Source organism: Pleurodeles waltl, chromosome 2_1 (genome assembly GCF_031143425.1).
Source record: "Pleurodeles waltl isolate 20211129_DDA chromosome 2_1, aPleWal1.hap1.20221129, whole genome shotgun sequence".
Classification (NCBI taxonomy): domain Eukaryota; kingdom Metazoa; phylum Chordata; class Amphibia; order Caudata; family Salamandridae; genus Pleurodeles; species Pleurodeles waltl.
Genome location: NC_090438.1, coordinates 693,048,458 through 693,075,907, shown reverse-complemented (window position 1 = coordinate 693,075,907; position 27,450 = coordinate 693,048,458). Strand labels below are relative to the sequence as shown.

The window sequence follows — 27,450 nt, the reverse complement described above, 5'->3', positions numbered from 1 at the left end:
CCACGCTAAGGATGCCAGGTCTAACATAATACATGTGGGACTATTTTACATTGCAAAAGTACACTGATATATTAAATAGATTTTTTTTTTTTAATCACAGCAACAGGCTTTATAAATGTTTTACTCAGGAAAAAGCAAAGCCATATATACTGGGTTTACCAAAGCGGTAAATATGTAAGATTTGTTTCTGTGATATAGCGCCGACGACATTGGAGCGCTTTATGTAAGAGCTAGATTACATACAGCACAGGTTTTGGTAGGCACTGGGAGATTAAGTGATAGCCGAGGCTCACATGATGTTGTGCTGATGCCAGTACTATGTGCCTGGTTCTCTAACCCTAGAATCATCAGCAGTGATCGTTAGGCAGCGTGACACGGTAGCAGCAGACCACAGGGAGAATGTAGTCAGGTCAGGCACGAGGAGGACAGATAACAAGAAAATCACAGTAGACGTGGGACAGGAGAGCTGGGAGGCAGGCGGGCATGCAGTTACAGGCTGTTCCGTGATCTGCAGCTCCCCTTCTGGCATCCGCGGTCTAATTCATTCCTGTCTCGTCTTCTTGGAGTGCGCAGACTGATTGTCAGACGGTTGTTTAACTCGGCGCTTTCTCGGTTTCCGTAGCGCACACATAGCGACTCTGCCCTTCGATTGCCGCCAGAATTGAGGAAAGCTGCAGAGACAGAAATTCACATGGGGCAATTCTGCACATTAACTCTCTTGGACAAGTAAACTACTTCCCGAACCCACGTCAAACTGGAGCTCAAACCCCGACTGCAGAATCCATGACATCCCTGTCTATTTTTAACTGGATTTTCCCCAGAATGTAAGAAATATTTTATCACTTTTTTAAAGTGCATTTTTTACGGTAGTAGGAGGGGCCGGAGCAGCAGCTGCTGCGCAAGTCAGAGGTGGCTGTGCGTGTCTGCGCTGCCTTTCCTTCTGGCTGACCTGTCGCACTTTGCACATCGCGTCCGCGAGCCTTGGAGTCATCCAGAAGGAGACGATCTGGGAGCTATAAGTCTGGAGCACGGCTGGCAGAACCACAGGGAGGACAAGCCTGCAAGATACGTATTGCCTCTGAGGGAAGACTGCAATTGCGCTACCAATACACCTGGCATTGACGGAAGTCTTACTGGGACCCACCTATATCTTGCTGCTGCCGGTTTCTGTTTCTAGTGCATTTTATATAAAAAAGAAAAGATCATGGGAACCCCGTGGAAGCAGCGGCTGTCTGTAAAGCGTTGTCGAATGTGTGGATTGCTTTAACGTGGAAACAATCTGTCTTTCGACGTGCGTGGATGTAAGTTTCTGAGTATTTTATCAATTTCTTTAAAATAGCCACTTTTTGTGAGAATTAGTTGTCATGTACACACGTGATGATGCGAATGGATGAGTGTTTTTTTTTCTGTATGCGTTATGTGGAGTAGTTCAAATGACGCCCAGTACAAGCCCAACTCCTGTACGTTTTTTTTAGTTTTTACATTTTATATTTTCAGTGGATAATTAATATATATTGTAAGTACTATCGCTGGTGATGTGCATTTAGAATGATGATGACAGTGTATGATCCGCGCTGGGTGCTGGAAATGGCATGTAGGGGAGAATGTCACGCGACCACTGGGGACCCCCCTCCATTTCTGTTTATTTTACTTGTGCTCGTTATTTTCTGTTCACATTTTCTGACGGACAAACACGCCCGGCTCACAGCAGCCCCTTCTGAGCCAAGCCTTTGCTGCACACTGACAATGACAAGAGTTGTCATGCTTTTTTCCACTCCACTAGACTGATTTGCAAAAGAGAAAACGTGAACGGGGTGGGAAGTGGACGGAGTGGGGAGCTGGCACAGCGTGAGGCGGACCTGACTCACACGCGCTGTGTCTTCTTAGAGACCCACAGAGCCCGGCGCGGCTGCAAGGGGCACAGACTACTACTAGTCAGCACACACCAGACGGCAATTCACGGACGGGCTTGCACTGGGACAACTCAAAATTTCCAGCTTGGGCGAGTCTCACATTTATCTTGTTATATTTCTGCACATAAAAATATAAGTCCGCGTTGTGAGAAAACGGTGCCTTGTCTTTGCAGTTAGTGTACCTGAATACCACACCATTGACTTCTGTTTTTTTTTTGTTTTTTTTTACTCGGCCGCAATGGAGAGCTAAGGAGATAGATGATTAAACCATTTCCGGTCCCCCCTCCCATACCACCTCTACGCACGTGCTGCATGCTGTGAGACCCCCTTTCCCATTTCAGGCTATCCCCGCCTGTCTGCAAGGGAAGGACAATGCTAATCAGTGCATAATTTGTGGCGGTGGTTTCCGGTGCGGGGCACCGCCACTTATTATTGAGGGCCGACAATTCTTCTGCCGCAAGCATTTCCTGCAAACAAAAGACACATATGGAAAAGTAGGAGGAAGAGAAAAACGAAAAAGCATGTTAAAATGAGAAAACAGAAAGCTGCGAGAGTGATCTGAAGGGGAGGGAGTGGCTGTAAATGAATGAAAGAGGCTCGAGATGGCTTCAGGATTAGGCTGCCTCCCTCAGTATTCCGCGCTCGCACATTTAATTGCAGCAGCTGCTAGTTTCAGAGGAGGGCTTCGGGCACCGGCACGTTTTTATTTACAAATTAAACACTGATGCTGATAACATACCGCGGCCCCAGAGCATTGCTGCTTCACTGCCTAAGCTCATGCAGCTCTCTCTTTCCTGTTTGAAGAAGTGACAGGCTGCGCCAGTTGAACAACAGTGTGCACGTTGGTGAATGGCAAATAGAGGTTTTATAGCTCGTGTGTTCTTTAGAAGAAGTTAATGTGGAGCTGGCCAGGACGAACGCAGGGCGATACAAAGGGGACAGCATCCTCGTTCTGCTCCCCTGCTAGATAGGATGTTAGCTGGGCACATCAGGCCTCCGTAAGTAAGGAGGGCGTCCTTTCCCGTCTGTTTATTGTCCCGTGCGCCAGGAGGAGAGGAATGAGGCTAATGGGAGTCTAATGATGGGTCTCATTAGTTTTACGTTTTAAATGCTCGTCACATCCACCACAGTCTAGGGGTAGCAATGCTATGCATTGCCAAATTACCTCTTGTTGGCCTCTCAAAGGGGCCCTGGGTTATTTCCATTTACAATATTCTTTGTAAGACGAAATTCTTCTGCATCTGTTCCTCCCCACTGAGGTCTCTTCAGAGTAGCAACATCGGACATGATTCGCTCGTGGTGGGTAGTGGGGTAGTAAGGATGTCAGGGAGCCTATTAGAAGCAAGCAAAATGCCTCCCCATACCCAGGTTGGGGGCCTACATAAATCATAATTGAGGGGCAAAGGGCCCTCGTGTCACTGCACCTGCCAGATTATTGGCAGCAATGTTCCCCCGGGGGAGGGGAGGGAGCTGAAGGGATGTAAAAATTAAGACATAGATTGACATCAGCACCAAATTTCGGTCACAGACTTTTTTGTAGGCACTGGGAGATTTAAGCCAAGACTTGGGATCAAACCTGGTTCTTCAAATTCCAAAGTCATCATCTTTAGCCACAACATCAGGGTTTATCTTATCCCTTCCCTGCTTCTTTCTAGCTACAAAAGTTAAAAAAAACAAAACAAAAAACAACTGCCAGTAAGATTCAATACATCTCACCAATACTTTCCCCCCACACTCTACTTCATGGTCCTTCAGTCCCTTCCTTAAAAGACAGATGGCCCCTATAGACTCACTTCACCTCCCTACTGTTTATGTTATCTGATTTAATATCAAGTACTTATGCATTGCTCATATGCCTGGGCTTCTTGGCACTTAGGTGGGAGGCACCACACAACTTAACCACACAACAGGAATTGACGAAGAGCCAGGTCTTTGAGGCTTCCCAAAAGGATTGCAAGGAAGGCACAGAATGAAGACTCAGAGGAAACAAATGTCAAGGTGGTGATATAAGAGCCGAAAAGACACATGACCCAAGCAAGCTTTACTAAATTTAGGATCAGCCAGAAAATGAGCTGAGGAAGATTGAAGCTGTCTACCTAAGATTAAGCATAAATGTGATTCTGAAAGAAGGCCAGGGCATATCAGGAAATTGCTGATACTCCCAGACAATTTTCATTATAATTGAGAAAGAGAATTACTTTCCTCACTTAATGAAGAAGAAAAGAGCAGCTGGAATAGCAGAAAACTTGCGGCATAAGAATATAGGAGAGATCTCACTCACGTCACTAAAGTCCTTTCCAATCCTCTGGTTACTTAAAAATCCACATTACATTCTGTCACTTGGGAACATCCCCACCTCCCCTTATCAACCCTACAATCCAAAAATACATTGTATCTCCCCAACCCTCCCTCAGCTTTATGTCTTGTTCTGGAAACATAATCTGGCAGTGTGACCCTCGCTCATCTCCCGCCCCGAAAAACAAAGAGCACAACTTCCCAGCCTTATTAGTGGAGAGAGTGGAAGAATGTATCCAGATATACAGCATATCAGTCTGACTAGGCATCTGCTCCTCACTTCTTGTTATGCTTCCCTCAGGTCTTATGGACTGAGTGGAGCTGGATGTGTATGGGTACACTTCAATAGAGTCAGTGACAGCAATTGGCTGGGGGTTACCTACTTTTCATGAACGGGGGAACAGTGAAAAGTGGTTGCTCACCACTTTGACCTTAGTGCAGAGCACACACACTTGAGTTGTCCACCATGGTCACAGTTGTATAAACAAACCTTCACATTTTACTGTGTACTCTAAATACCAGGCTTTACGCAAAAGTCTTATACTGAAATTATTTTCTTAAAAAACACAGTCTCAAAAGGAGCATTCTCTACTCTAGTTAGATCGGATAACAAGACTGGTTCAAAGAAATTAACATACCTGACTTGTGATCTGATGTGTGTTTCTGTTTTCTCTCTGCAGGGCTCCTGGATAGACCTAGTGACTCAGTGTTGATGGAGATGCAGTTGCTTGCCCCTCATGGGATTCAGTGCTAGGAAATGCCCAGTTCCACTGCTATGGCCATTGGAGCCCTGTCCGGCTCGTTGCTGGTGACCTGCTGTTTGATGGTGGCCCTCTGCAGCCCAGCCCTCCCAGTGCAGAAGCTGACTCAGGATAAGGAGCCCAGGCCTAGCCAGGACAGGCGTGACCAGGCACGGCGGGACAATCAGAATCAGGTCGGACTTTCCAAAATAAAGGAGATGAGCCGTAATGAAACCAACAGGGAGTTTAAAGCCAATGGCAACAGGAGTGACACTGGCAAAGAACCTTATACCAAATCAAAACAGGCTTGGGATGGGCCAAGCAGCGCACCAGCAGGCCCCCACCAAGCCCAAGAGCAGGCGGATGGATTTCAGACAGAGGTTTTGGAAGAAGACTCCATTTCAGAAACTGTTGCCACCCCAGAATCTCCAGAGGAGTATGCCTACCCAGACTACAGAGGAAAAGGCTGTATAGATGAGAGTGGTTTTGTTTATGCCATTGGGGACACCTTCACACCTGGCCCTTCTGCTTGCCCGTGTCGGTGCACGGAAGAGGGCCCTCTCTGCATACAACCAGAGTGCCCCAGGCTTCACCCTCGCTGCATCCAGGTAGACACCAGTCACTGCTGCCCTCAGTGCAAGGAGAAGAAGAATTACTGTGAGTTCAGGGGGAAGATCTACCAAACCTTAGAGGAGTTCATGGTAAGTATGTGGCATATTGTCCCTGGTACTGCCTGTCCATGCTTTTTTCCATATCTTAAAACTTGTTATGCATTCTTATCATCCTTACAGTAAACCAGTTGGTAGCACAATTAATTTTCTTGCACTTTAGTTATGTATATAGTTTGACATATACATTTACACATTTAAGTAACTCTAACGGCCACCTGTGGATCTTAAACTTGTTCGACCATATGTCTCAACAAAAGGTATGTGTAACAAAAAGGCAAAATTGAATAGCAACCTTTTTACTGAGGAATAGAATACACTGATTTTTGCCGACATTTGGAATGTGAAAATGGGATTAAGCTTTGAGTAAAATCGAGTAGCTCCACTTACTTTTCCATAAGCATGAAATGTAGCTAAATCAATTGCTTCAATTTTTTCCTGATGCCAACCATTAAGGAAGGATTCAGAAATTGTGTAATGGAGAGCGTACATTTAGTTAGAGAGGGTCTAGGTTAAAACCTGGTTTTAAGTTTGAGCTCCCACTTTTAATATGTATTCCCTCAAATCACAGTGTCGGAGGCTTCTGGTTGTTGAAAAATGCTTAGAAGTTACTGAGGTAAATGCATGCACTTTCTTCAGCATAGCTCAGGGAGACTTTAACGGATTCACAGGTGCACGCACCAGTGAAAATGCATTGTTAAAGGACAGCTGCCACCCAGTAGTGAAGCTACAGTTCCCCGAGGGATCAGAGTATTTACTTATACCTGAGAGCCGGAAGAACAACAAATCAAGAGATTGGACACATACCCAGATGCAAGTAAACAGTTTCCTACAAAGTTTCCGAAATTATCAGTTTATCTGATGGATACCTAAAGAAGACCTTATTAAGAGCTTTACGAGAACATCAAAATAACCATGAAATTGTAAGAACCCCAATCCTGTAATTGCTCTCAGAGGTAGAATGTGTCTGGGACGGCTCTAAAGTAAATTAGTGTTTTTTTGGCTGTAAAATCTGTTATGACTCTGGCCCTTCTTAGAACAGATGGAAGAGACATTTTTAGGCCTTATGGGTTTGCCTTGGTGCTACTTCATTTACACTGAATACGGCTATGTGAAAATTACATGCACGCTAAACGTGCATACAGTTATAATTCAACACATCGGGGATGCAGGCTTAGTGTACAATGTGTTCTTGCAATCCATTGGAATCGTAGCACATTCCAAGATCCATTTTGTTTATTTCAGTATTTGGTAAAGTGCTGTGTTTATTCTTGCAATAACCTTAAAGCACTTAAAGTAATCATTGTTTTTAACGAATGTCATGGTCATTGGTGGCCTGTGACATAGGCGACCTGGGACCACCCCAAAAGTGCCAGCCTTTAGATGGGTGCAGAAGGTGTCATCATTAGAGTTATGCAGGTGACAGATTCCCTCGGTCCTGGGTCCAGTGATTCACCCTAGACTGCTTTTAATCATTTTTTCTATAATCCGCAAATGTGCATGTTTAACACCTACTCTTCCCCCTAACTCCAATCTCCCTCTGGTCCCCTGCCCACATTCCACAAACCCCATCTTTCACAAACAACTTTTCACTAGCCTGAAGCAGCTTCCCTGTGGGTGATTTGAGTGAGCTGGAGGAAGAGCAAGCTGTTTGTGTTACGAGGCCAGTTATTGCTCTGATATAATCAGCCAGCTCCCTACCTGTGAACACAAAATTGGATCCTGTTGTCTCATTTTATACGCCATCAGCAGTGGCGGCACCAAATTTGGTTCTGCCCAAGGAGCAATACCATCAAAGACCAGCCCTGGTCATGTTTCTACGATGACATTGGTGTTCTGCTCACAACTCCTGAAGGGAGTGCTGAAAAACAAAGACCATGTTAATTGCTGTTGGGATAATAAATTATTTTAAAACTATGGATTTTGATTTACTTAAAGGCCTGACTATTCTTTCACTGTAAACAAGAGTGCATGCCCAGCCCATCCATAACATGTTAGGATAAAATCACTAATCCTCAGGCATAATCATCAACATATGCAAAACTGTATTGTACTAAAACTAAGGGACTGTACAATTATGGCGGTCTTTTGGTGGTCTGCTTGCCAGCATCGTAATCTGGCGGTCAGACCTCCAAAACTGTGGCAATCAGACCGCCACTGCAGGTACAGCGGTCTCAAGACCGCTACGGGGGGTACAGCGGTCTCAAGACCACTGTACTCATATTGAGGACCTTAGTGTTTAAATGCACCAAGAGCAATGCTTTCATCGAAGGCAAGCTTTTCTTTGTGTTTATTGGTCGTCCACCACCTGAAAACTAGCGAGGGATTTTTATCAAAATTGGCATGCTTCCTGATTCAGTTCTGTCATACCCCCTTTCCAGGTGAGGTTCCTTTAAATCATTTTCAGACGTAAAGAGCATCTTGTGACACAAAAGTAGGCGATTGCACCGATGTTAATGCAGACATATTTCTTGTAACCTGTTTGACCCAGGAAGACATGATATTTGTTGCAAGAATCTTTCATTATGAAAAACACCCACTCGATGTGTTGCGCTGTTCATTGAACTGCAATCACGCAATATTCAGTGGAGGACAAATGATACCGTCTTGATTAATGTGCTCAGCAACAGCCTCAAAATAACAATGCTTGTATGCAAAAACAACTAAATCAGGTTCACTGTAATTCTGCCTCTCTGTCTGTGCTTCTGCATTAATCTTGGTGCCTGTGTCTTAAGTAATAAATTTAAATGTGTCCAACGTTATTACTTCATAATAATATCTCAATTTATTACCCGAGCCCTAGGGGAATTTTAGAGCAACACCTAGACATTTATATGATTTGTGGTCAAAAGAACTGGCATATTACTAACTGTGTTATACATCATCTTATTACACAGTTTCCTATATTAGTAAGTGAATGTGATATGGAGCTCCTTAATACACAGTTTTCTATATAACAGAAAATAACAATGTTTTTCATTTATACCTAAGGAAATGCCTAATTACCTATGGCCGTGTACTCAGTTGTTACCAGAATTAATGCTGCTGGCTCAACAGATCAAAAGGAAATGCTCAATTTAAACACGTTTACAGCAGAACTCACACCAGAGTAGCATAGACTGAGAGCAGACATGATGAAGGTTTACCTTTGTGGCTCTGCAGCTCGTCTTAACACTAGTGGTATCAATCTCCAAATAACAGATCCTTAAACAACAAGAACTGTCGAAGCCAAAACATGTTTGGTTAGTGGTAGTGTTTGGTGATATTTGGGTGACTTCACGTTTTCTGCCTTTGTTATCATATAAAGATTATCCCATAAAGGAGACATTTGTTGGCTACAGTGATATGGAACTTGGGAGTAAAATCCTCCTGTTGAACAGAGTGCATTAGCAGAGATAAGCTGTACATTAAAAAAGTGTGTAGAGTGAGAAGATTAAGTTTGTATTATAAATGGTGACCTTAATTGGCATACTCAGCAAAGTATTGAAAATGTCAGTATTTTCTCTGCATCGTTAATGAAAGCATGCACGCATTGTGAATAAAACGTTATTTATCCAACAACCTGCTACCACATCAGCAAAGTACACCAAAAGAGCTGGCAAGAGTGATTAGTGAATAGCACTGTATCTTTATGAGAGGCCAACAAACATAGTCCCCACTCAAGTCCTAAATAAAAAAAGGAGTAAATCAACAATTAAAATGTTGTGTGTCAGCATCGTAAATACATCAAAGAACACATTCTGGCTTTCAATTAGAAGCTACACTTTATGTCACATCTGAGAGCTAACAAAAGGACTACATGATGCCAGATCACCAAACCATAATGGCATATAAATAGGGCAATGCAAACATCCACAAGATGCCACAGCCTTGAAAGAGAGCTGTAAGAAATTGTGGTATTGGTTGAGGGCGGTAATTACCCACCTCAAATAATAACCACAGCCCTTGTCAGGATGAACTCAGTCAGTCATCTCAGCTTTGGGTGAACTTTCAAACTCACTAAGTTAACCTGAGCTCAACTACCTGGTAGGTAAAGAACAGAGCAGACAGGCATTACTTAGAGGCAATGTTTAAAGTATTTATGCAGTACTTAAACAGTAATAAAGTGAAAACACAACAGGAAAAATCTCAAAACAAGTTAGAAAGACAGAGTACATTTTAGTAAATACAATTACACCAAAATGACAAAAATCCCATATGTAGAACAGGAGCTATGACTTTGTAAACTTTGAATTTAAAAATTGTGCCAAAAAAGCTTTTAACACCAACTTCAGTCATCTGGTTGCGCCTAATTGAGACAAGGGTAAGGTTTAAGGCCGACCACGATGGAGCGTGAGCTGGATACAAGAACAAGATTTGTTCCAGTAAAAACTGCCTTCATACTTTGAACCTTTTATGAGCAAAAAGTATTCAGCGGGGCAAGGCAGCTGGTTGTAGCTGAAGTTGGGCTCATCGACAACAGGGAACCAAAGTCCAAGGTCTCATTGAAGCCATTGATGAAGGTGAAAATGCTCAGAGCAGGAAAAGTTCAGGTTTCACACCACAACATCTCTCAAGCTCGATCGATTTCAGGCAGTAAGTTGGTCTTCTGAAGCTTTCGATGCTCAGACTTCAAAACTTTACTACAGCTAGTATTTCCTCAATGTGGAAAGCCTGCAGGCTGTGGACAAAGATGGCATGTCATTGTCAGATGATGGTCGACGGTGGTCCCCCTGGAGCATATTTGTTGCTATGGAAAAGGACATAGTGGAACTCAATCAAAACGGTGATGCAGCCTTGGTGGATCGGCTTGGCAAGCTGATCCCAGTACCATGCTGGTTCTCAGGGAACACAGTTGGCAAAAAGTTTCTAAGTTCTAGGCTTTAATGTTAGGCAAGGAGGAATACTGTATGACACCAGTCACAGGTTTAAAACCTTGTGCACAGCATTTTGGGTCAGGACGAATGTTCTATGTGTGGCAGTGTAAAATCTTTGTGCAGTGCAGCCATGGCTATGCATGCTAAGACACTGACCATGCATAGAAGATTTACCTGGCGTTCCACTTCATGCCAAACATGGGTGTACTCACGTTTCTTTACTAGCATTTGTTAAGTTGAACAAGTTTATAAACCAACGCTAGGACTCACTGCCAGGCAATGTGAGAAACTTGCACTCCATTCTGCCTTAATTACAGAGCTCTGAATCACGTCCCATCATAATCACATACCCACAGTTTCTACTCAGTAAGACACATGGATGATACTCACTTCACCTTATGCAGTGTACAAGCATCAAATAGTGCATAAAAAACTGCAAACACACAACATTTGTAACACCTCATTCTCTCAAGTAATGCAAAATAAAATAATACATAAAGCATCCATACATTTCAGCGTATTTTGTTTTAAATGAGTAGATGTAAAAATGTGTGTGGTGTGTATTTCCAAAACACTTGGATTTATTATTGTATGCATTGTACAGTGATTATTATTACAGCTACATTTATAAACAAATTGTGCTTGTGAATGAAACAAATGGAAAACTTTAATTTAGGTTGAAGGGAAGCCTGAATGAACCAAGAAGAGGTAGGCAAATGTTTCACTCTTACTCAGACAGTGGAGATGCAGTTACACATAACAAGGATATTGTTATCTGTGCAAGGTTCTAAGCAAATCCTGTCATGTTAAAAAATACAGTCCTCCATCATTGCTAGTGGTGGCACATAGCTCAGGTTTATGCATATTTTAGAAAGACTAGCTAATATTAAGTAGTGTAACCATGGGCTCTAGAACAAGCAAGGAAAGTGGCCCCTTCGACTGCTGCTGAGATAGGAAAATTCTGAAATGTATATTATTTGGTCCCCGGTGCCACTGCACCTGCTGCACCAATGGTAATAACATCAGAGCATGCACACTACATGAAAACAGTGAGCTGGTGCCTCTAAAAGAAAATGCTACAGTTAGTTTTGTGCCGATGCTTAGCTTCCTTTGAGAAGCAGGTTCTGCAACACTGGGGCCAGGGTCACAGGGGCCCAGTGAATGCTGATTATTGTTGTATTTCTCAGTTCAGACACCAATTTAGTGGTTGATTTGTACAAAATGAAACCAGAAAACCTGGGATTAATCCTGACTATCCCACATAACCAAATTGTGTGACCATTAGAAAATGTTTTAGTTCAGCAATATTCCATTTTCTTCGTTATAGTATATTAAGCAACTTCAAGTAGATGAGTTCAGCATAAGAGGCGTACAATCATATTGTTTTGATAAAAATGTGGGCCACAAACAAGGTGCACATGACAACTTACTTGCCTCAGTTCACAAACAGTATTGTTACGGGCCAAGGGTTGGGGGGGAGGAATGGTTCTGCGATCATGCTTAAAAACCTCCTTTTAATCAGTGCCTTGCAGTGCAGTGTTAAAATGTGACATATTAATGCCATAGCTTCCGCATGTTAAAGAAAGGTGCATTTTTGTATTTTGAAGAGACTTTATCATATTTAAGGTGATGCTTGCTGCATGATTTAGATAACAAGCAGGGCTCTGCTCCTCAGCTGTGCCTGTGCACTAAGAATGATTGGCTGAGCTTTGTTCAAGGGGTTGAATGGCTGGGCCAAGAACAGCAGAAGTCCTCCCTGCAGGAGCAACAGCATTCAGTGTGTAAACACGAACAATGCCCAGAGAACTTTGAGCAAAAGATTATTACCAGACCTTCAAGTCATGCCCTTGGACGCCAATTGATGCATGGCTGTAAAAAGAAATGCATCAATCAGAGATGCCACTGCTGCCTATATATCCCTGTATCAACTACCCATATCACCAAAACTAATCCAGCAAGTGAAATGTGCAGGAGCCACCTGCTATGTACCTTGTGACCACCCCACTCACTGCCTCTTGCACAGTGAACTGCTCCTCAACTCCCCCACATTAGATTGCCTCCACTTCTCCCTGTGGCTCTCTAACACCAAGTTACAGTTTTTTTAGTGCCTCTCACATTTGTAGAAACAGCTAGAAAGGTCTCTTGTGTGATTTGTGAAGTGTGTGTGCTTGACAATATAGATTGCTCATATGGAAAGTTAGGGTGTGCGCACGCGTGCACCTTACAGGGAACACTGGTCAGACCTTGCTCCAGCACAAGGGAGGAGGCCAGGCCCCGTTGAAGCTGTTCATCAGAAAACGCAGGAAAGGTCATCTTGAAGCTTGCTGTAGCTGAAAAAGCAAGTCAGTCAACTGACCCGTAGGGTCTCTTCTGGGGCTCCATGTCCAAGAATAGCAGATCCAGTCATCTTCAGGTCTTCAAGTAGCAGGGTGGTGCTTCTTCTGAATCTTCCACAGGTCCAGAAGAGTTTTAAGGAGGGTACTGGGGATGTCACATTTATATTCAGTAGTAGCCTGCGGGTGGGGGAAACTCTTTGCCAATCCGTAACCATTGGGGTAAAAGTTCCCAGGGATGGCCCCACCCACTTTTGCAGCACTTCCTGTATGTACCATTCTACAAACGATCAGACAATGGCTGTCTTTGTTCAAAACAAACATAGCAGAAACTGTCTTCTTCTGTGCAAAGCTCTTGTTCCCACCCTAGGGGTGTGGTCACGGAAATTTGCACTATGTCTCCAGTGGTCACTCAAAGCCAGTTCTGAGGGCATCTCCTCTCTCTCTTGGCCTGATGCCTGACTGGCTAGGAGGACAAAGCAATGGGGCAGGCCCAGGTGTTAACTACATTTGCTTGTAACAGGGTAGGCCTCTCTGAAGTACATTAAGTTCCTGGGCACAGCCAGGATGTTCTGCCTGCCAGAGAAACAAAACACTTCCCCACACCCAAGACCTTTGTCTCAGCTTTTGTAGAAAGAATCACACTGCATCAAAGGAGCTACTCAGCTCCTGGGTGACAGTTGGAAGGCCACGCAGATGGGCTTCTAGAGGCTTTAGGCAGGTAACTCTCTAAAGTACCTGTTCTAAAATATTTATTACAAATCCAACATTACTAATGAATTGTGCTTGTAATAAATATTGTCAAGAATTAATTCTGTAGCTCTTTCCTAGGCGAAAATATCAATATTAAATGTAATATTCCATCCCAGTGCTTTCCTACGGAATAGCTAACCCTGATACAATGAAAATAGGTTTTGGACCCTTTTCATTGTAAGGACATGTAAAACTTTAAACCTTTACGTGTTCTACTTTTAAATACCATGCACCCTCCCTTATGAGCAGTAAGACTTTCTTAGGGGTGACTTATACATGTTAAAAAGAATGGGTTTAGGCCTTCCAAAAGGGCTTGTTTTGACAGGTCGAATTGGCAACTTAAACACAGTCAGGTTGCTGGTGACAGGCCATAAGGTGTGTTAACATTGTCACTATAGTAATGGCCCAATGGGTGCCGCAGACCACTAGTGACATTTAGCTTTCATTCCTTGTGTACACTGTGGTACAGTATACTTGGAACTTATAGGTAAGTTAAATAGACCAATTAAGGGTATGCCAGATACATCATGTTGAAAGAGGGAGAACAGGCACTTCAACACTGGTTAGCAGGAGTAAAGTACACAGATTTCCACAGCCAGCAAAAACAATCAAGACAAAAATTGGAGGGTACGCCACACAAAAGATGGTCATTTCCAACAGTAGGTTGTCGGGCAATGGCAAATTTTGAAAAAGCACATGAAAGTCAATGGTAGAAGAGGCAGACTCAAAGTACCATACATTCAGGGTCCCTCACAGACCCCTTCCCTAACGACATATACAGCCTGGGGGAAGAATTCTGATCAGTGCCAACCTTAACAACATCAACTCCTCCATCCTCGCTGGAAACATGCAGAAGTCATGACCATCCTGAAGAAACCCTCAGCTAACTCAGTTACTACAACCCATCTCGCTCCTTCCTTTTCCATCCAAAGTCCTGAAAAAAGACAGGCAACGCTCCACCCACTTAGAACAGTACCACCGCCATGACTCCTCAAAGTCAGGGTTTCACAGCATCTGCAGCATGGAAACCACCTTCCTGGCCACAACAGAAAACATCTGGTACATCATGGTAAGAGGAGAACTGCCGCTCTCATCCTGCTCGATCTCTTAGCGGTTTACAACACCGTCTCCCATTGCACCCTCATCGCCAGACTACAGTATTCAGGAAATCAAGGGCCAGCCATGAGATGGATCGCCTTCTTCCTCTCCAACAGAACTCAGTGAATCGGACGCTCTCCTTACATGTCTGAACACAGGAAACTCGTCTGCGGAGTTCCCCAGGACTGCTCTCTCAGCCCAGACTTGTTCAACATGTACATGTCACCCCTTGCCCATACCATAAGAACCCAAAGGATCAGCATTGTCTCTTATGCTGACAACACTTAGGGCCTCATTCCAACCCTGGCGATGGAGGGACGCGGAAGCACCGCCAACAGGCTGGCGGTGCTTCAGAGCCCATTCTGACCGCAGCGGTAAAGCCGCAGTCAGAAAAGGGGATCCAGCGGTTTCCCGCCGGAATACCCCTGGGTGGGCTGAATCTGCAGCGCCGCCATGGAGATTCCGACCCCCTTCCCGCCATCCTGTTCCTGGCGGTTTTTACTGCCAGGAACAGGATGGCGGGAACGGGTGTCGTGGGGACCCTGGGGGCCCCAGCACTGCCCATGCCACTGGCATGGGCAGTGCAGGAGCCCCCTAACAGGGCCCCATAAAGATTTTCACTGTCTGCATTGCAGACAGTGAAAATCGCGACGGGTGCAACTGCACCCGTCGCACCCCTGCAACTCCGCCGGCTCCATTCGGAGCCGGCTTCATCGTTGCAGGGCCTTTCCCACTGGGCCGGCGGGCGCGCCTTTGGCGGGCGCCCGCCGGCCCAGCGGGAAAGCCAGAATGGCCTCCGCGGTCTTTTGACCGCGGAGCGGCCAAGTGGCGGTTCCCGCCCGGCGGGCGGCACCCACCGCCCGCCGAAGTTGAAATGAGGCCCTTAGTTCCTCCTTTCCCTCACTGACATAAACAACCCCATCAGGACCAACATTGCCTCCTGCATGTCCAACCTGGCCAAATGGATGAGAGAGAACTGCCTTAAACACAACATGGACAAAACTGAGATCTTGATCTTTGATAAAAAGAGCTCCTGTTGGGACTTCTCCTGGTGGCCACCCAAACTGGGCCCCACACCCACTGCCGCCCTCACAGACAACACCAGAAACCTCAGCCTCACCCATGACAAATTTGCAATTAATAAACAGATCAACACGATGAGAGCAGATTGCGGTCATGGCTGCAATCTTCTCTCATCTTCAGAATGCTTTGCATGATTTTCAAATGGCTCCCCACATACACAAGTTGCACAGGCACCCAGGCCCTCCTAACAAATCTCCTCGACTAGTACACTCTAGGGTGACATCTTCTACCAGCTTGTGCAAAGACTCAAGACTATCCAATACACCACCACCAGCCTTGTCTGATACATCTCTAGAAGCACCCATATTTCTCCCTACGTCACAGAACTACACTGACTACACAGAAATGTTACCAATTGAAGCTGCTCATCCCCACCTGCACAGCTCTCCACAACATCAGGCCAGCATACCTCAATGACCGACTTCAACTCTACCAACCCTCCAGAAAACTGCGCTCTATTTCTCTCACCCTCGCTGGGGTCCCTTCCATCCACAGAAGCAAGTCAGGAGGGCACGCCTTCTCCTTTATCTCCACAAAGAATTGGAATAAGCTTCATCAACACATAAGGACAGCTCCTTCACTTCTCATCCTCTGAAGACTTGGCTGTTCGACTAGGAGTTTGGACTTCCCCACTCCCGCACCTTGATACCCTCATGGGTGACAAACTGCGCCATAGAAATCGACAGCATACCATAACATTTTTTTATTGTACCTTAATGGGGGGATTTGAAGAACTGATGACATGAGGCCTTCCAAACATCTGCTGTCTATACCAAGACCAAAACAGGTCTGCTAATGGAACTGTTTCACAACACGTCCATGAAGGTGCAGCTGTCGAAAGACAGCTGTTTGCTAAGTCACAAATCGATAGGTAAAAATTTAAAAAACTACTTCTGTACTTGTATCTTGGTAGCAACTTTCATAATGATTAAAACATTTCAGGAGGGCTAACATTTATAATCCACTTGGCGGAATATTCAACATGTGGACATTTCCACACATGGGAATGTAACACAAAAGTGCATTAGGGCATGCAGTTTTGTTTTGGCTTTCCACATTTAAAATTCTTTTTTGTGTAAATATGCATATTATCCCGAATTATAACTGAATGTGGCAGCGTTCCCTTCCATTCATATAAAGCAATATACCTATATTTCCAGGACTTTATACCAGCTGCAAATTGTAGGTGAACATCCATGACTATTGAGTGTGTTGACTGTCATCATCATTCACATGTGGACCTACACAGTAGTGCCGGCTCAACTACAGGTCAGCATTCATGAAAACAGGATACTATTGCATGTTCGCATGTCAGCACTCTTGTTCTCTCAGGTTAATGATTTCAGGACCAGAAGGGAGGCTGACAGGACTGATCAACGATCTATTTTCAAACTGGATTTCTGAATTGTGTATATGTGAACGTTGCAGTTAAACTACTTTCCCTCCCACAGTCACATTCATTATTATTTAGCAAATATACTGTGCAGGACTCAGGGTGTGCAGCATGTCTGTTAAACTGGACTGACAGGGTGCTCATTTGCTAATTCCTGTGCCCAATGAGAATCCACATAGAGTAGCAGGGGTTCAGTCTCAAGCCATGTCCAGGCTTCCTTTAGAGCTCTGCATCCAAGCTTATCAGAAACTGGTAGAGGACTAGAGTTGGATCTGAACCTTGTTAAACCTGACCCTGGTGCCATGCCTGGCTCCTGGTTTCCAGCATAGAAGTCATGTTGACAAGCACTGGATTCCTACCCCTCTGCTGCCATGGATGAGTGGCGAGCAGAGGAAGCAAGGTGGGTAATAAACAAATCCACTGTTTATGTGTGAGTGAGAGTGTGAGTGAAACAGTGTAAGTGAGGGAGACAGAGTGAATGTGAGTGAGGGAGAGGGGATGAATGAGAGTCTGTGATTGTGAAAGAGTGGTTGTGACTATGTATGTGACTGAGAGTGAGAATCAGTGAGTGAGAGTGACTGAAGCAGGGCTAAAAAAATCATAAAAATGTTCCTAGACCTACAGGTCGAGTAACTTAAATAATCTACTCGAACTTACTGTAATGTACTTCACCTGTAAACGGGTCTCAAATTGTGTGATCCTAGGCAAATAGTTTACAGGGTCACCTTTTTCTTAATTCTAACATATGATTGCACTTTCAAATATGTGAGTTCAGGATTTTTGCAGTACAAAAAAACTCTTTTGTTTGATTAAGTAGACTAAAGTTTGCTGCATGCATCACAAGAATCTAGCTCACATACCCATGAGGTCTAGCCCACATAACCCAGGACTTCTTTTAGTTTACTAACAACATTGCCATCAGGGCAGGAGTGTTTCTCAGTTTGTTTAAACACTCAATTTTAATTAACACATTACTGAACCATGATGTGGTAACATCTACACACAGTAACTTTCCAAGAGATGTCCAAGAACCTCTCCACTAACTTGCAGCTTTACTGTGTATTAACACTCTGTGAAAACATTTCCTTTGCACATCAACATGTAAAGTATTCTGGTTTGTTTTCACTCTATTAAAATATTTTTTCAACACACAGAAATATAAAAAACGGCTTTCACAACTACTGAAATATATTTGGAAATGTTTGCACCATTGAGTTATTCATTTAAATGTTGTCTGAAAAAACTGACAGTCTATATCCTTTTATTTTTCATTCTAAGCAGAAGGTCACAGAGTTCACCTTACAAAGTCCTGGAACTCTGCAGTCAGAAGGAAAATTAATTGAAAGGAAAATTGACTTTTGACCTCTGTCTGTGAACACAGAGCAAATGTGACATAAGAACAAGATTTAAATGCATCTTTTATTGCCCCTCCACTTTTCAACAAGAGTGGTCAAGTGGATTTTTCAGCCCTGTGAAGGATAAGATAAGTGAGAATGAGTAAATGATAGTGAGTGTGGGAGTGAGAATAGGGTGCTATGTGTGTGAGTGATATGAATTGAGTGAGGGGTGGTAGAATGGGTTAGTCAGTTTGAGTGAAAATGAGTGAAAGTGAGGGAGGGAATTTGAGTGACGTGTATGAGTTAGAGTGAGTGAGTGTGACTGAGTGAGAGTGTTTTTTAGGCTTATACAGCTGTCACAGGCCATGGCATACTTAAGGTAATTCTTGACATTTTGGTTAGACCCATGGATTGTGGCATGGCATATTGAAGGTAATTATTGGTGTAAGGGAGGGCATCCATGGAAAAATTAAGACCTAGGCATACTGGAGGTATTTATTAGTATATTGGAGAGCCAGGATTGGACTGTCCAACAGGGAAATAAGACTGTGTCCAAAAGGCTGGTCTCACACTTCAATGTTTGTGGGTGGGTTTTTTGGCTATTTGTGGGCCTGTTTTCTGGTGTGTTAGGATGGTCTATACTATTAATGTTCCTGATATTAAAACAAACTTTGCTTGCAGCAAGTTAAAATCCATGCAGTCTTACATTCCCTGCAAAACACTTACAAACTATGGGCCTGATTATGAGGCTGGCGGTCCAAGGGCCGCCAACCTCACGGTGATGGTCGGAACACTGCAACTGTGGCAGTCTGACGGTCACATAATAACTCTGGCAGGCGGACCCACCAGGGGACCACTGCCCCGCCGGGAACATGGTTCCTGATGGTCCAACGGTGGTCTGAGTTGTACTCACCCAGGGCAGCTCTGAGTTCAGAGCTGACTGGCTCATTACAGCTCAGCTTTCCGCCAGCCTTCTCCTGGCGGGGTCCCCACCATGAGAAGGATGGCGGAAAGCCAGTGCCAGGGGCCATAGGGGGAATGGGTAGTGCAGCGCCCCCCTGCCCAGCAGACAGTGCTCATTCTGTGGGTGCTGTGTACTATGGTATTGGCCTTGGCTCCCTTAAGTAAGGCGAGGCCAATATCGTAGCACCGTTCCCACCGGGCAGCCCCACGGGAGCAGTGTACTAAAATGTTCCTGCCGGTCAGCCCAGGGTGAACATTGTAATACACTCGGGGGGGACGATACCACCATGGTGGTGGCGTCCTCTCCGCGAGTTTGGCAGTGGGACTGCCAAATCTATAATGATGCCCTCTGTCTGTACAAGTCCAAAACTGCCACGACTTCCAAACGTGGGTAACTTTTTAGCTTTCTAACTCACTAATGGAGACCACTTTTATTTTGGTGCCCTGACCTATTTTCTGTCCCTGTCCGACCCCTGGGAGAGCCCAAGCAAAAAGTATTTTGGATATAATGGAGGCAAAATACAGGGGGAGCCCATCACAAAATGCTGGTGCTGGTATAACAGAGGTAACTCTTGACCTTAAGGAAGGTAATTGGGTTCATGGCAGGGCTTGAGGGGCAAACCATGGGAAAATTCTGGCCCTAAATACTGAAGGTAATTTTTGACATATAGATCGCCCACAGTAAAAGGCACTATCAATGGCAAAATTATTCTGCTACTGGCATATTGCACATAAGTCTTAGCATGGAGGGGCATCCATTTCTTATGCATGGCACCCATTTCATAATGATGGCAATGGCACATTGGAGGTAATTCTTAACACATATGGGGGAAGGCATAGGCAGCATTTGAAAAAATGGCACAGGCTTTTGGCAAGTGTTGAGCTTCATTGACTCTCTGTTAAAATACTGGAATGTTTAAAAGGTGGCCTCTGGCCTTTTAGCATGTTTTGGTTAAAATTGTGTTTTAAATGTCCCCTATCTCACACTATTTAAAAAAAAATATTAATAGAAGTGAGCCTCACTTAGCTTGCTCACTGGAACTCGAGGCAAGTATTGCACCACACCACTTTCAAAGATCACCAGCTACCACTGTCATTAAGAATTCCCACACACTCAAAAACTAATTTTGTGAATGCTGAAATTCCCCATACAGGCGAACTTTCTGTATTGACACATTCCAACTGTCCATTAACCCATAAGCCAATCTTGATGCTTGTGAACAAAATTCAGTATTTTCCTACTTAAAATGAAAGTTTTGTGTACCAAGGTTGAATATTTGTGTGCACAATTATGTGAGTTTTGTCCCACTACGAGTGTTCCATTCCTCACATAGTCATTGCCCTTGCTGCCTCAAATCCTTCAGTTTTGTATCTTCCTAGGCATCATGGTATGGATCGAGGGGTTGCATTCTTCTTTCACCCCCACTTGAAATGCAAGTCATCTACTATATCCCTTCCTTCAGTGACCTCTTTTAAATAGTGATTTTTCTACGTTGCTGTTTTTGTTCTTTTTGTGGACCGGTAGTCCCCATTAAGGTGTCATTTTCCTGGAACTTTCTTTTCTCTAACACAAAACATCTGATTGCTCCGGTGAATTTTAACAGACATTTATAGATACATGAGAACACCTCTTCTCTATATCTAAATAATTTCCATCACACTAATTTCCATTGCAGACCTACATTCGGCATGGTCAGTGCTGAGCATCTCCTGCTGTTATTACATCCATCTATTACTTCTTTTCCTACCCTGTCTACCCATTCAATTTTTTTACTTTGAATGTTGATCACTCAGTGAAAGCATTTGCCACAGCCACTCTTACACCTTTCTGTATTCATTATCCTGCTGTGGACTTATGAGCTTACTTGATAAGGCATGTTTTACTACTAACCTAGCTTCACAGCGTTCTCTTATCTTGCAATGTGAGCATCACTGACATACAATACAAAGCTTTAAATAATTACATACCTTTTCTATCATTTCACTCATTCAAGCGTCCAACAGTAATGCACTTAAACCTGCAAAAGAAGATTATCATTCCCTTTTAAGAGAAATATATTTATTGTTTGTATTATGTCACTTCAATCAGAAATATTCACAGCTATTGTTGCATGCTATCTCTTTTCTTAAAAAACCTATTGAGCGTTGCTCTTGCTTTGAAATACTTCCCAATCATTCTTCTACCCAATTTGCCTACATTGTATGAGAGAATGGTATATTTTTGGCTTTTGTACTTTCTTTAGAAACATAATTGACTTTCATCTGTTCAACCTAGATACAATTTTAGATATTATACTGAAACTACACTTCTTGCTTTCTCTGACATTTTCACGACTCAGTTGTAGTACTTTTGATTCTTGCTGCGGCATCTGATATCACTGATCAACTTATCTTTCTTTCTTCACTTCGTTCCAGGGACATTTCAGACTCTTCATTTACCTAGGTTTTTGATACATTTTCTTTGTTTTTCAGATTCTTTCACAGAGGGTCTCTCATTCTTGACATCTTTATGTTATGGAATGTAAATGTACTTTGACAATTGCTCTTTAAATACTACTTTTCTGTCACTCACCTTCTCTTCCTTTGGAGTCTTTCCACATTTCAGTGCTGATGTCACACAAATCAGTTCCTTCTTTCAATAGTTTCTTTCAAACATCACTTTTTACCTGTGTGTCTATCATCAGTCCCTAGAGGGCTAATAACTTTTTTTCAATTTAACCCCTCCAAGATGGAAGCATTCATTTTCAATATATTCAACAAATTTACATTTTTCATCAGCTAAACCTTTTCCGTTCACTTGATTTGCCTCTTTTCAATTGTGGTTGCTGCTATTATTTTGGTTTACCTTTTGCTTTGCTTCCATTTCAGTATATTGTTCAGTCTTATACCTGTATTCTTTCCTATAGTTTTCAGGTATACTTTTTATGAAGACGAAGGCGTATTTTCTGTACTAAAATTGCACAATGTAGTTTACCACAAGATCTCTACTATTTGCTCCAGTGATTAGATTCTACACAGCCTTGTACATTTTTCACATATGCTTTTAATCTTAATAGTGCAGAATTCCGAGAGATAATTCAGAAAGTGAAGCCATTTCTCTCTAAAGTTGGTGAAGCTTGTGTCATAATTTTTGTTGTGTACAGACACAGTTCTCTTGGATCATACCTGCAGTGACCTAAAGTAGCTTTAGCAGCATTGATTAATGATAGTGAGCTAAGTATTTCTGCAGATAACTATACAAAGATGAAAATGTGGAGGTGCTTTTATGTGATACTTGTTTGGAGTGTTAGATGTTCAAGGATGCATGATTATTGTATATACTTTTCTATGTGTGTCCTATTGGATACAAATGTACCACTTGTCTAATGGCCAAACCTCAGACATAACAGGACAGAGTCCAGTAAAATAGCTTGTTTTTCAGCTGGAAATATGGGGTTTTTCTAGTATGCCACATATTGAGTACTTGTCGTCCAAAAGTTACAAAAACTTTAATTGAACTGTTAGAGTGTTGCATTTCATCGTGCTCAAATGTAGAGAAGGGAAGATTTAAGATTATTATTTTCATTGTGGAATTCAGCTGTATTTCCTTGCCTTTTGTTGAAAAAATTGTGTATGAGATGAATGGTTGGAAAGACAGACTAATCTCAGAATACTATTATCTATAGCTACAGCCAAGTTCTGACTCTTCATTGTATCGCTTTAAGGATTTTTTGTGAGAGACTGCTCCCTGCTACATAATTCCAGGTCTCCAGTATTGTATAACGTTAATCTAACTGATATGAACTAAACTAATTGTTCAGTTACAGTATGTTTAAAATATTTAAAAGGAAGTGTTCAACATTATGTGCAACATGTATATATTTATTTTATCCTCTTAAAGGCATTGCAGCATAACATTGACTCAGCAGTTTAGCATTGCTCCAATGCATGTTTAAAATCACCAATATCATTTTATCACAAGAAAAATCTTAGGGTGCTCCTTTTTTTCCAGGACTGGGACTACTGTTAATCATGATGCTTGAACCAACCCTATGAGAAAGAATCGTAGAGCTTTTATCATATACATATTTAAAATGTAAAGTTGGTAAGGTTTTGGCTATCGTTTAGTGGGATTTGTTACAAATTGTATAACCTTGATTGAAGACTTATGGAAGAATGAATGTTATTGATAAATTTACAGTGTTACGTGATGAACAGGATTTGCAAGTGACATTGTCATTGCGTTTTTATTTCTTAATTGTTTTAAATTGAACTGTAATAAAATGAGTTCTTCATATTTTACCTTTTATCATTTTTATTGGTTTTTAAAACATTTACTTCTTTTGCATTTGAACTGATTGAAAGGTAAACATATGTATTTACACTGCATGAGAACTAAACATATATTTAGATTTAGCCTTTGAAAGTCAAACTTCAAATTCTGTCCATTCTCTGACAGAGGTGCCTGCCTTTTACCAACCCATTCATATCATTCAGTCATCCACCCTCTGTGTATTCCCCTGCCCTCACGGTGCTGCCTCGTAGTTTTGCTCCTTCTCATTGTGAGCTCATTAAGTCTGGAATGCCCTTCCCATTGAAATTCATCTGAAAATCTCTTTAAAAATGCCTCAAGGGCTATTCCCTTTTCCTTGTAACTTTCACTATGACTTAGCATTATTGTCATAAACGATTTGACCATTTGCTTTTAATTGTTTTATACAGCATATTCTATGTTAAAGTGATTGGGCTAAAAACGCAACAAGCCAATAAAAGAAGTATTGCATAGAAAATATAGTCATGTATTGGACGTATTGAGACAGTAGCACCGCTGTGTCATAGATCTGTTGGGCATGGAGTTGGGTGGCTGGCAAGTGCAGCCAGTCTGTCTTTGTTCTTGTCATCTGAGCTGGAGCAAAAAGGCTTTGTGCAAAGCGTCAAGAGACCAATCAGTTTCACTGCGACTGTGAATATAAGAACTCGCAGGACAACAGCAGGAAAATAATTAAGAGGTGGAGTTGATAAGAGCCAAATGCAAACTAAGTCCAGAAGCATAACACTCTTCACATGATTTGTGGAATTCTGAAAATATCTATATACCCAAGTTGTTTGCCTCCAACAGCAGACTGGGAACCAAAACCAGCCCTAACAAAATGTTAAAACCACACCTCCATTCCTCCTAGATCTATCATCTTTCTCTTCTTTGTTTTCTTCTTATATATTACTGAAATCTCCCCTTCCCGCTAAAATCACATGGGGAAGCTAGAGAAAGTGACAAAGGCACCAGTAGCAACCCCCTGCCCTAACAAACGGCCTCCAGAGGCTCAAGCCCACCAGGGGAGTCCCCAGTGGAACAAACAGGCTGTCCAAGCCTATTTGCTTCCTTCATTTCTCAGCACAGACAGTAATGTAGCAGTCCTTTGACACTTTTAGGAAAAGCAGTTTTGTAATAAAAATCCTTCAAAAACCATTGAGAACTAAAATATTGACTTTTATATGAATGAGCTAAGGTGCAATCAGTTCACAAGTCTTGTAGTCCATAATATCAACATTATCTTGTTAATCCTATGTATTTGTTTGTAATTAAAAATATTTTAATTAAAAAATATTTTTTTAAATTACTATATTTCAACACTAATGTATAACCTAAAAATGACAAATATTAATTTGTTAACTTTAAAATAATTCTTCAAAATTCTTATAACTTATGGGCAATTCACTGCACATAAATCGGGCAGTGAAATGCGCGATGGGGCTGTGCATGTGGGCCTTTGCACTGCTCATGCCAAATGCATGGGCAGTGCAGGGCACCCAGGGGCACCCGACGCCCCCATTCCGCCAGCCTTTCCGTGGCGGTGTTTACCGCCATGGAAAGGCAGGCAGATGGGTATTCGCAATCACCAAGGCAGTTCTGCTTGCAGGGCTGCCCTGGTGGATTACAACCACTGAGACTGCCAGGCTGCAGGCTGGCTGCAGCCTGGCTGCAGCCTGGCTGTGTCGGCGGTTTGACGTGGCAGCTCCGCCATGGTCATATTGGGACGGTTGGACTGCCCTGTTTGCGGCGGTCTTAACACCACCACCCGTGTCATGAGGCCCACGGTGCAGAATTATTAATGAACTCCAGTTCGAAAATATTGGGGAACATGCATACTTTAGTGGGGGGAAATGTACTATTCTAATGGAAGTTTAACAAACATCATGCAAGTCTATATTGAAGGTGCATGTTGGAGTGGGGGGATTACCATTCTACCTTCAATCCAACAAACACTGTGGAAAGTGCATAAATAAGGGGCAGATCTGCACTTCTTACTCCAGCCCAACAATCATTGTGGATGGTGTATGGTCTGGCTGTGGGTAGGGGGAAAATGCGGAGAAGGTATCATATTTACTGTTCCAACGTCAGGCCAACAGATTATGCGGAAGTGCATAGATTGGGAGGGGTTAGATCTACTGCACCAAAATAGTATAATTTAATTCTATAGAAATTTGAAAAAGCTAAAAAAACTAAAAGTCAATTAAATATCTTAAAAAATAATTAATTAAATGTTTTAAAACTTACAAATATATCAGAACTATAACAGAAACTGTACATATAATTACATAAATAATTAAATCAAACCATATCCTTTAAACTCCCAGTAACACACAAATGCAAAATGTCAAACACAACTTAAAATATTGAACAATTAACAATAGTTAATATATACTCTAAAATAATACTGTGCATCCAAATCCCTATACCACCCACAATCAATAAAAAAGCAAGTAATTCTTTCACTGCCACAGTTGCAGATAAAACTGCAGTAGTAAACCCCACAAAAATGTAGGGCAGTAGGTGTATCACTGCTTTTGTTGCCTTGAATGTTTGTAAATACCTGCATACTAGTGAGTCTTCTAGGTATTCACAAACTCCAATCCAAGTATTTCCTACCCTCGGATGGTCAGAGTTTTACTCCAGCAAAGGGCTGGAGTAACTTGATGAGGGAATGGATCACATCCAGTTTTGGGGCAATGAAGGAAAAATATCCTGTAGAGAATAAAGGGAAGGAAACACATGCTAAAATGCACATCGGGATGTATTTCCCCAGGGCATAATTATGCTCTATGTATAAATTGTGCATTGAGGAAATAGGAGCCCAAGAACAAGTCATAATACATTCTCAGTGGGATGACTGAATAATATCCCCCGGCACAGATTTGTAGGTGTAATTCTGGGCAGTTTTACTGATTTTGTGACTAGGGCACACTATTAATGTTAAAGAAACACATTTAAAAAATGGAAAGATCAAACTATTCAAGCAACCACGAATCTGAAATTCAGATCAGTTGTAAAACTATACATATTAGAAGGGATGATGGAAATGGTTTCTTATATTTTTGCATTTTTAACGGACATCTTTGAAAATATATTAAGAGCAGATTGTTCTAGGCTGAAAAGATCATATCACATTCCATATCTCCAGCAAAAACAATGCCCACATCCTTGCTATATTCCATCTTGAACTGATGACCTGCCCTGCTTATTGAGTGATCGGTGAGGATTTTAATACACTATTGATATTCAACTGGTTAAACATGCTATGCATAGCATAAGGCACACAAAAGGTAAAATGTGAAATATAGAACACAACTGACAAATATATTTGCTGATTTTAAATCTCACAATTTCATGGTGCTTAATCTATGGTGAGAATTAAAAAGCACTTCAAATTAGGATTTTAGTACTTGCCTTTTATTATGTTTTTGGTTCTTATGTTAATATTTTAACCTTGAAAATACCTGTAGGAATTATCATACATGACAGAGAAAGCCAAAAATATGTTATTAAATACTTTTTAATTTGTGAAACACAACATAAATCGAACGTATCTCATTAGAAAGTTTTAGAAATGTGCCAAATCTATGGGTGGTTAAAGTTCTAGATGCAATGCATTCATTCTTGATCCAACTCACAAATATATTTTGTACACCCAATTGCTGCTAAGGTTTGTTAACCATTAGTGTGTTGAGAAAGAATGCTAAACATTTTCAGTGCTGCTTTG

General features: G+C 42.3%; 1 protein-coding gene across 1 annotated transcript in view; it reads left to right on the top strand.

Moving 5' to 3' along the window:
* The first annotated feature begins 422 nt into the window (after nt 1–422).
* The window catches only part of VWC2 (von Willebrand factor C domain containing 2), a 720,747-nt gene continuing 693,719 nt past the window's right edge, over nt 423–27,450 (top strand). Inside the window, exons 1-2 of the mRNA XM_069216931.1 lie at nt 423–1,301; nt 4,889–5,649. Of these exons, the coding sequence (XP_069073032.1) occupies nt 4,966–5,649 (684 nt within the window). The 5' untranslated portion in view covers nt 423–1,301; nt 4,889–4,965. The remainder of the gene's footprint in view (nt 1,302–4,888; nt 5,650–27,450) is intronic.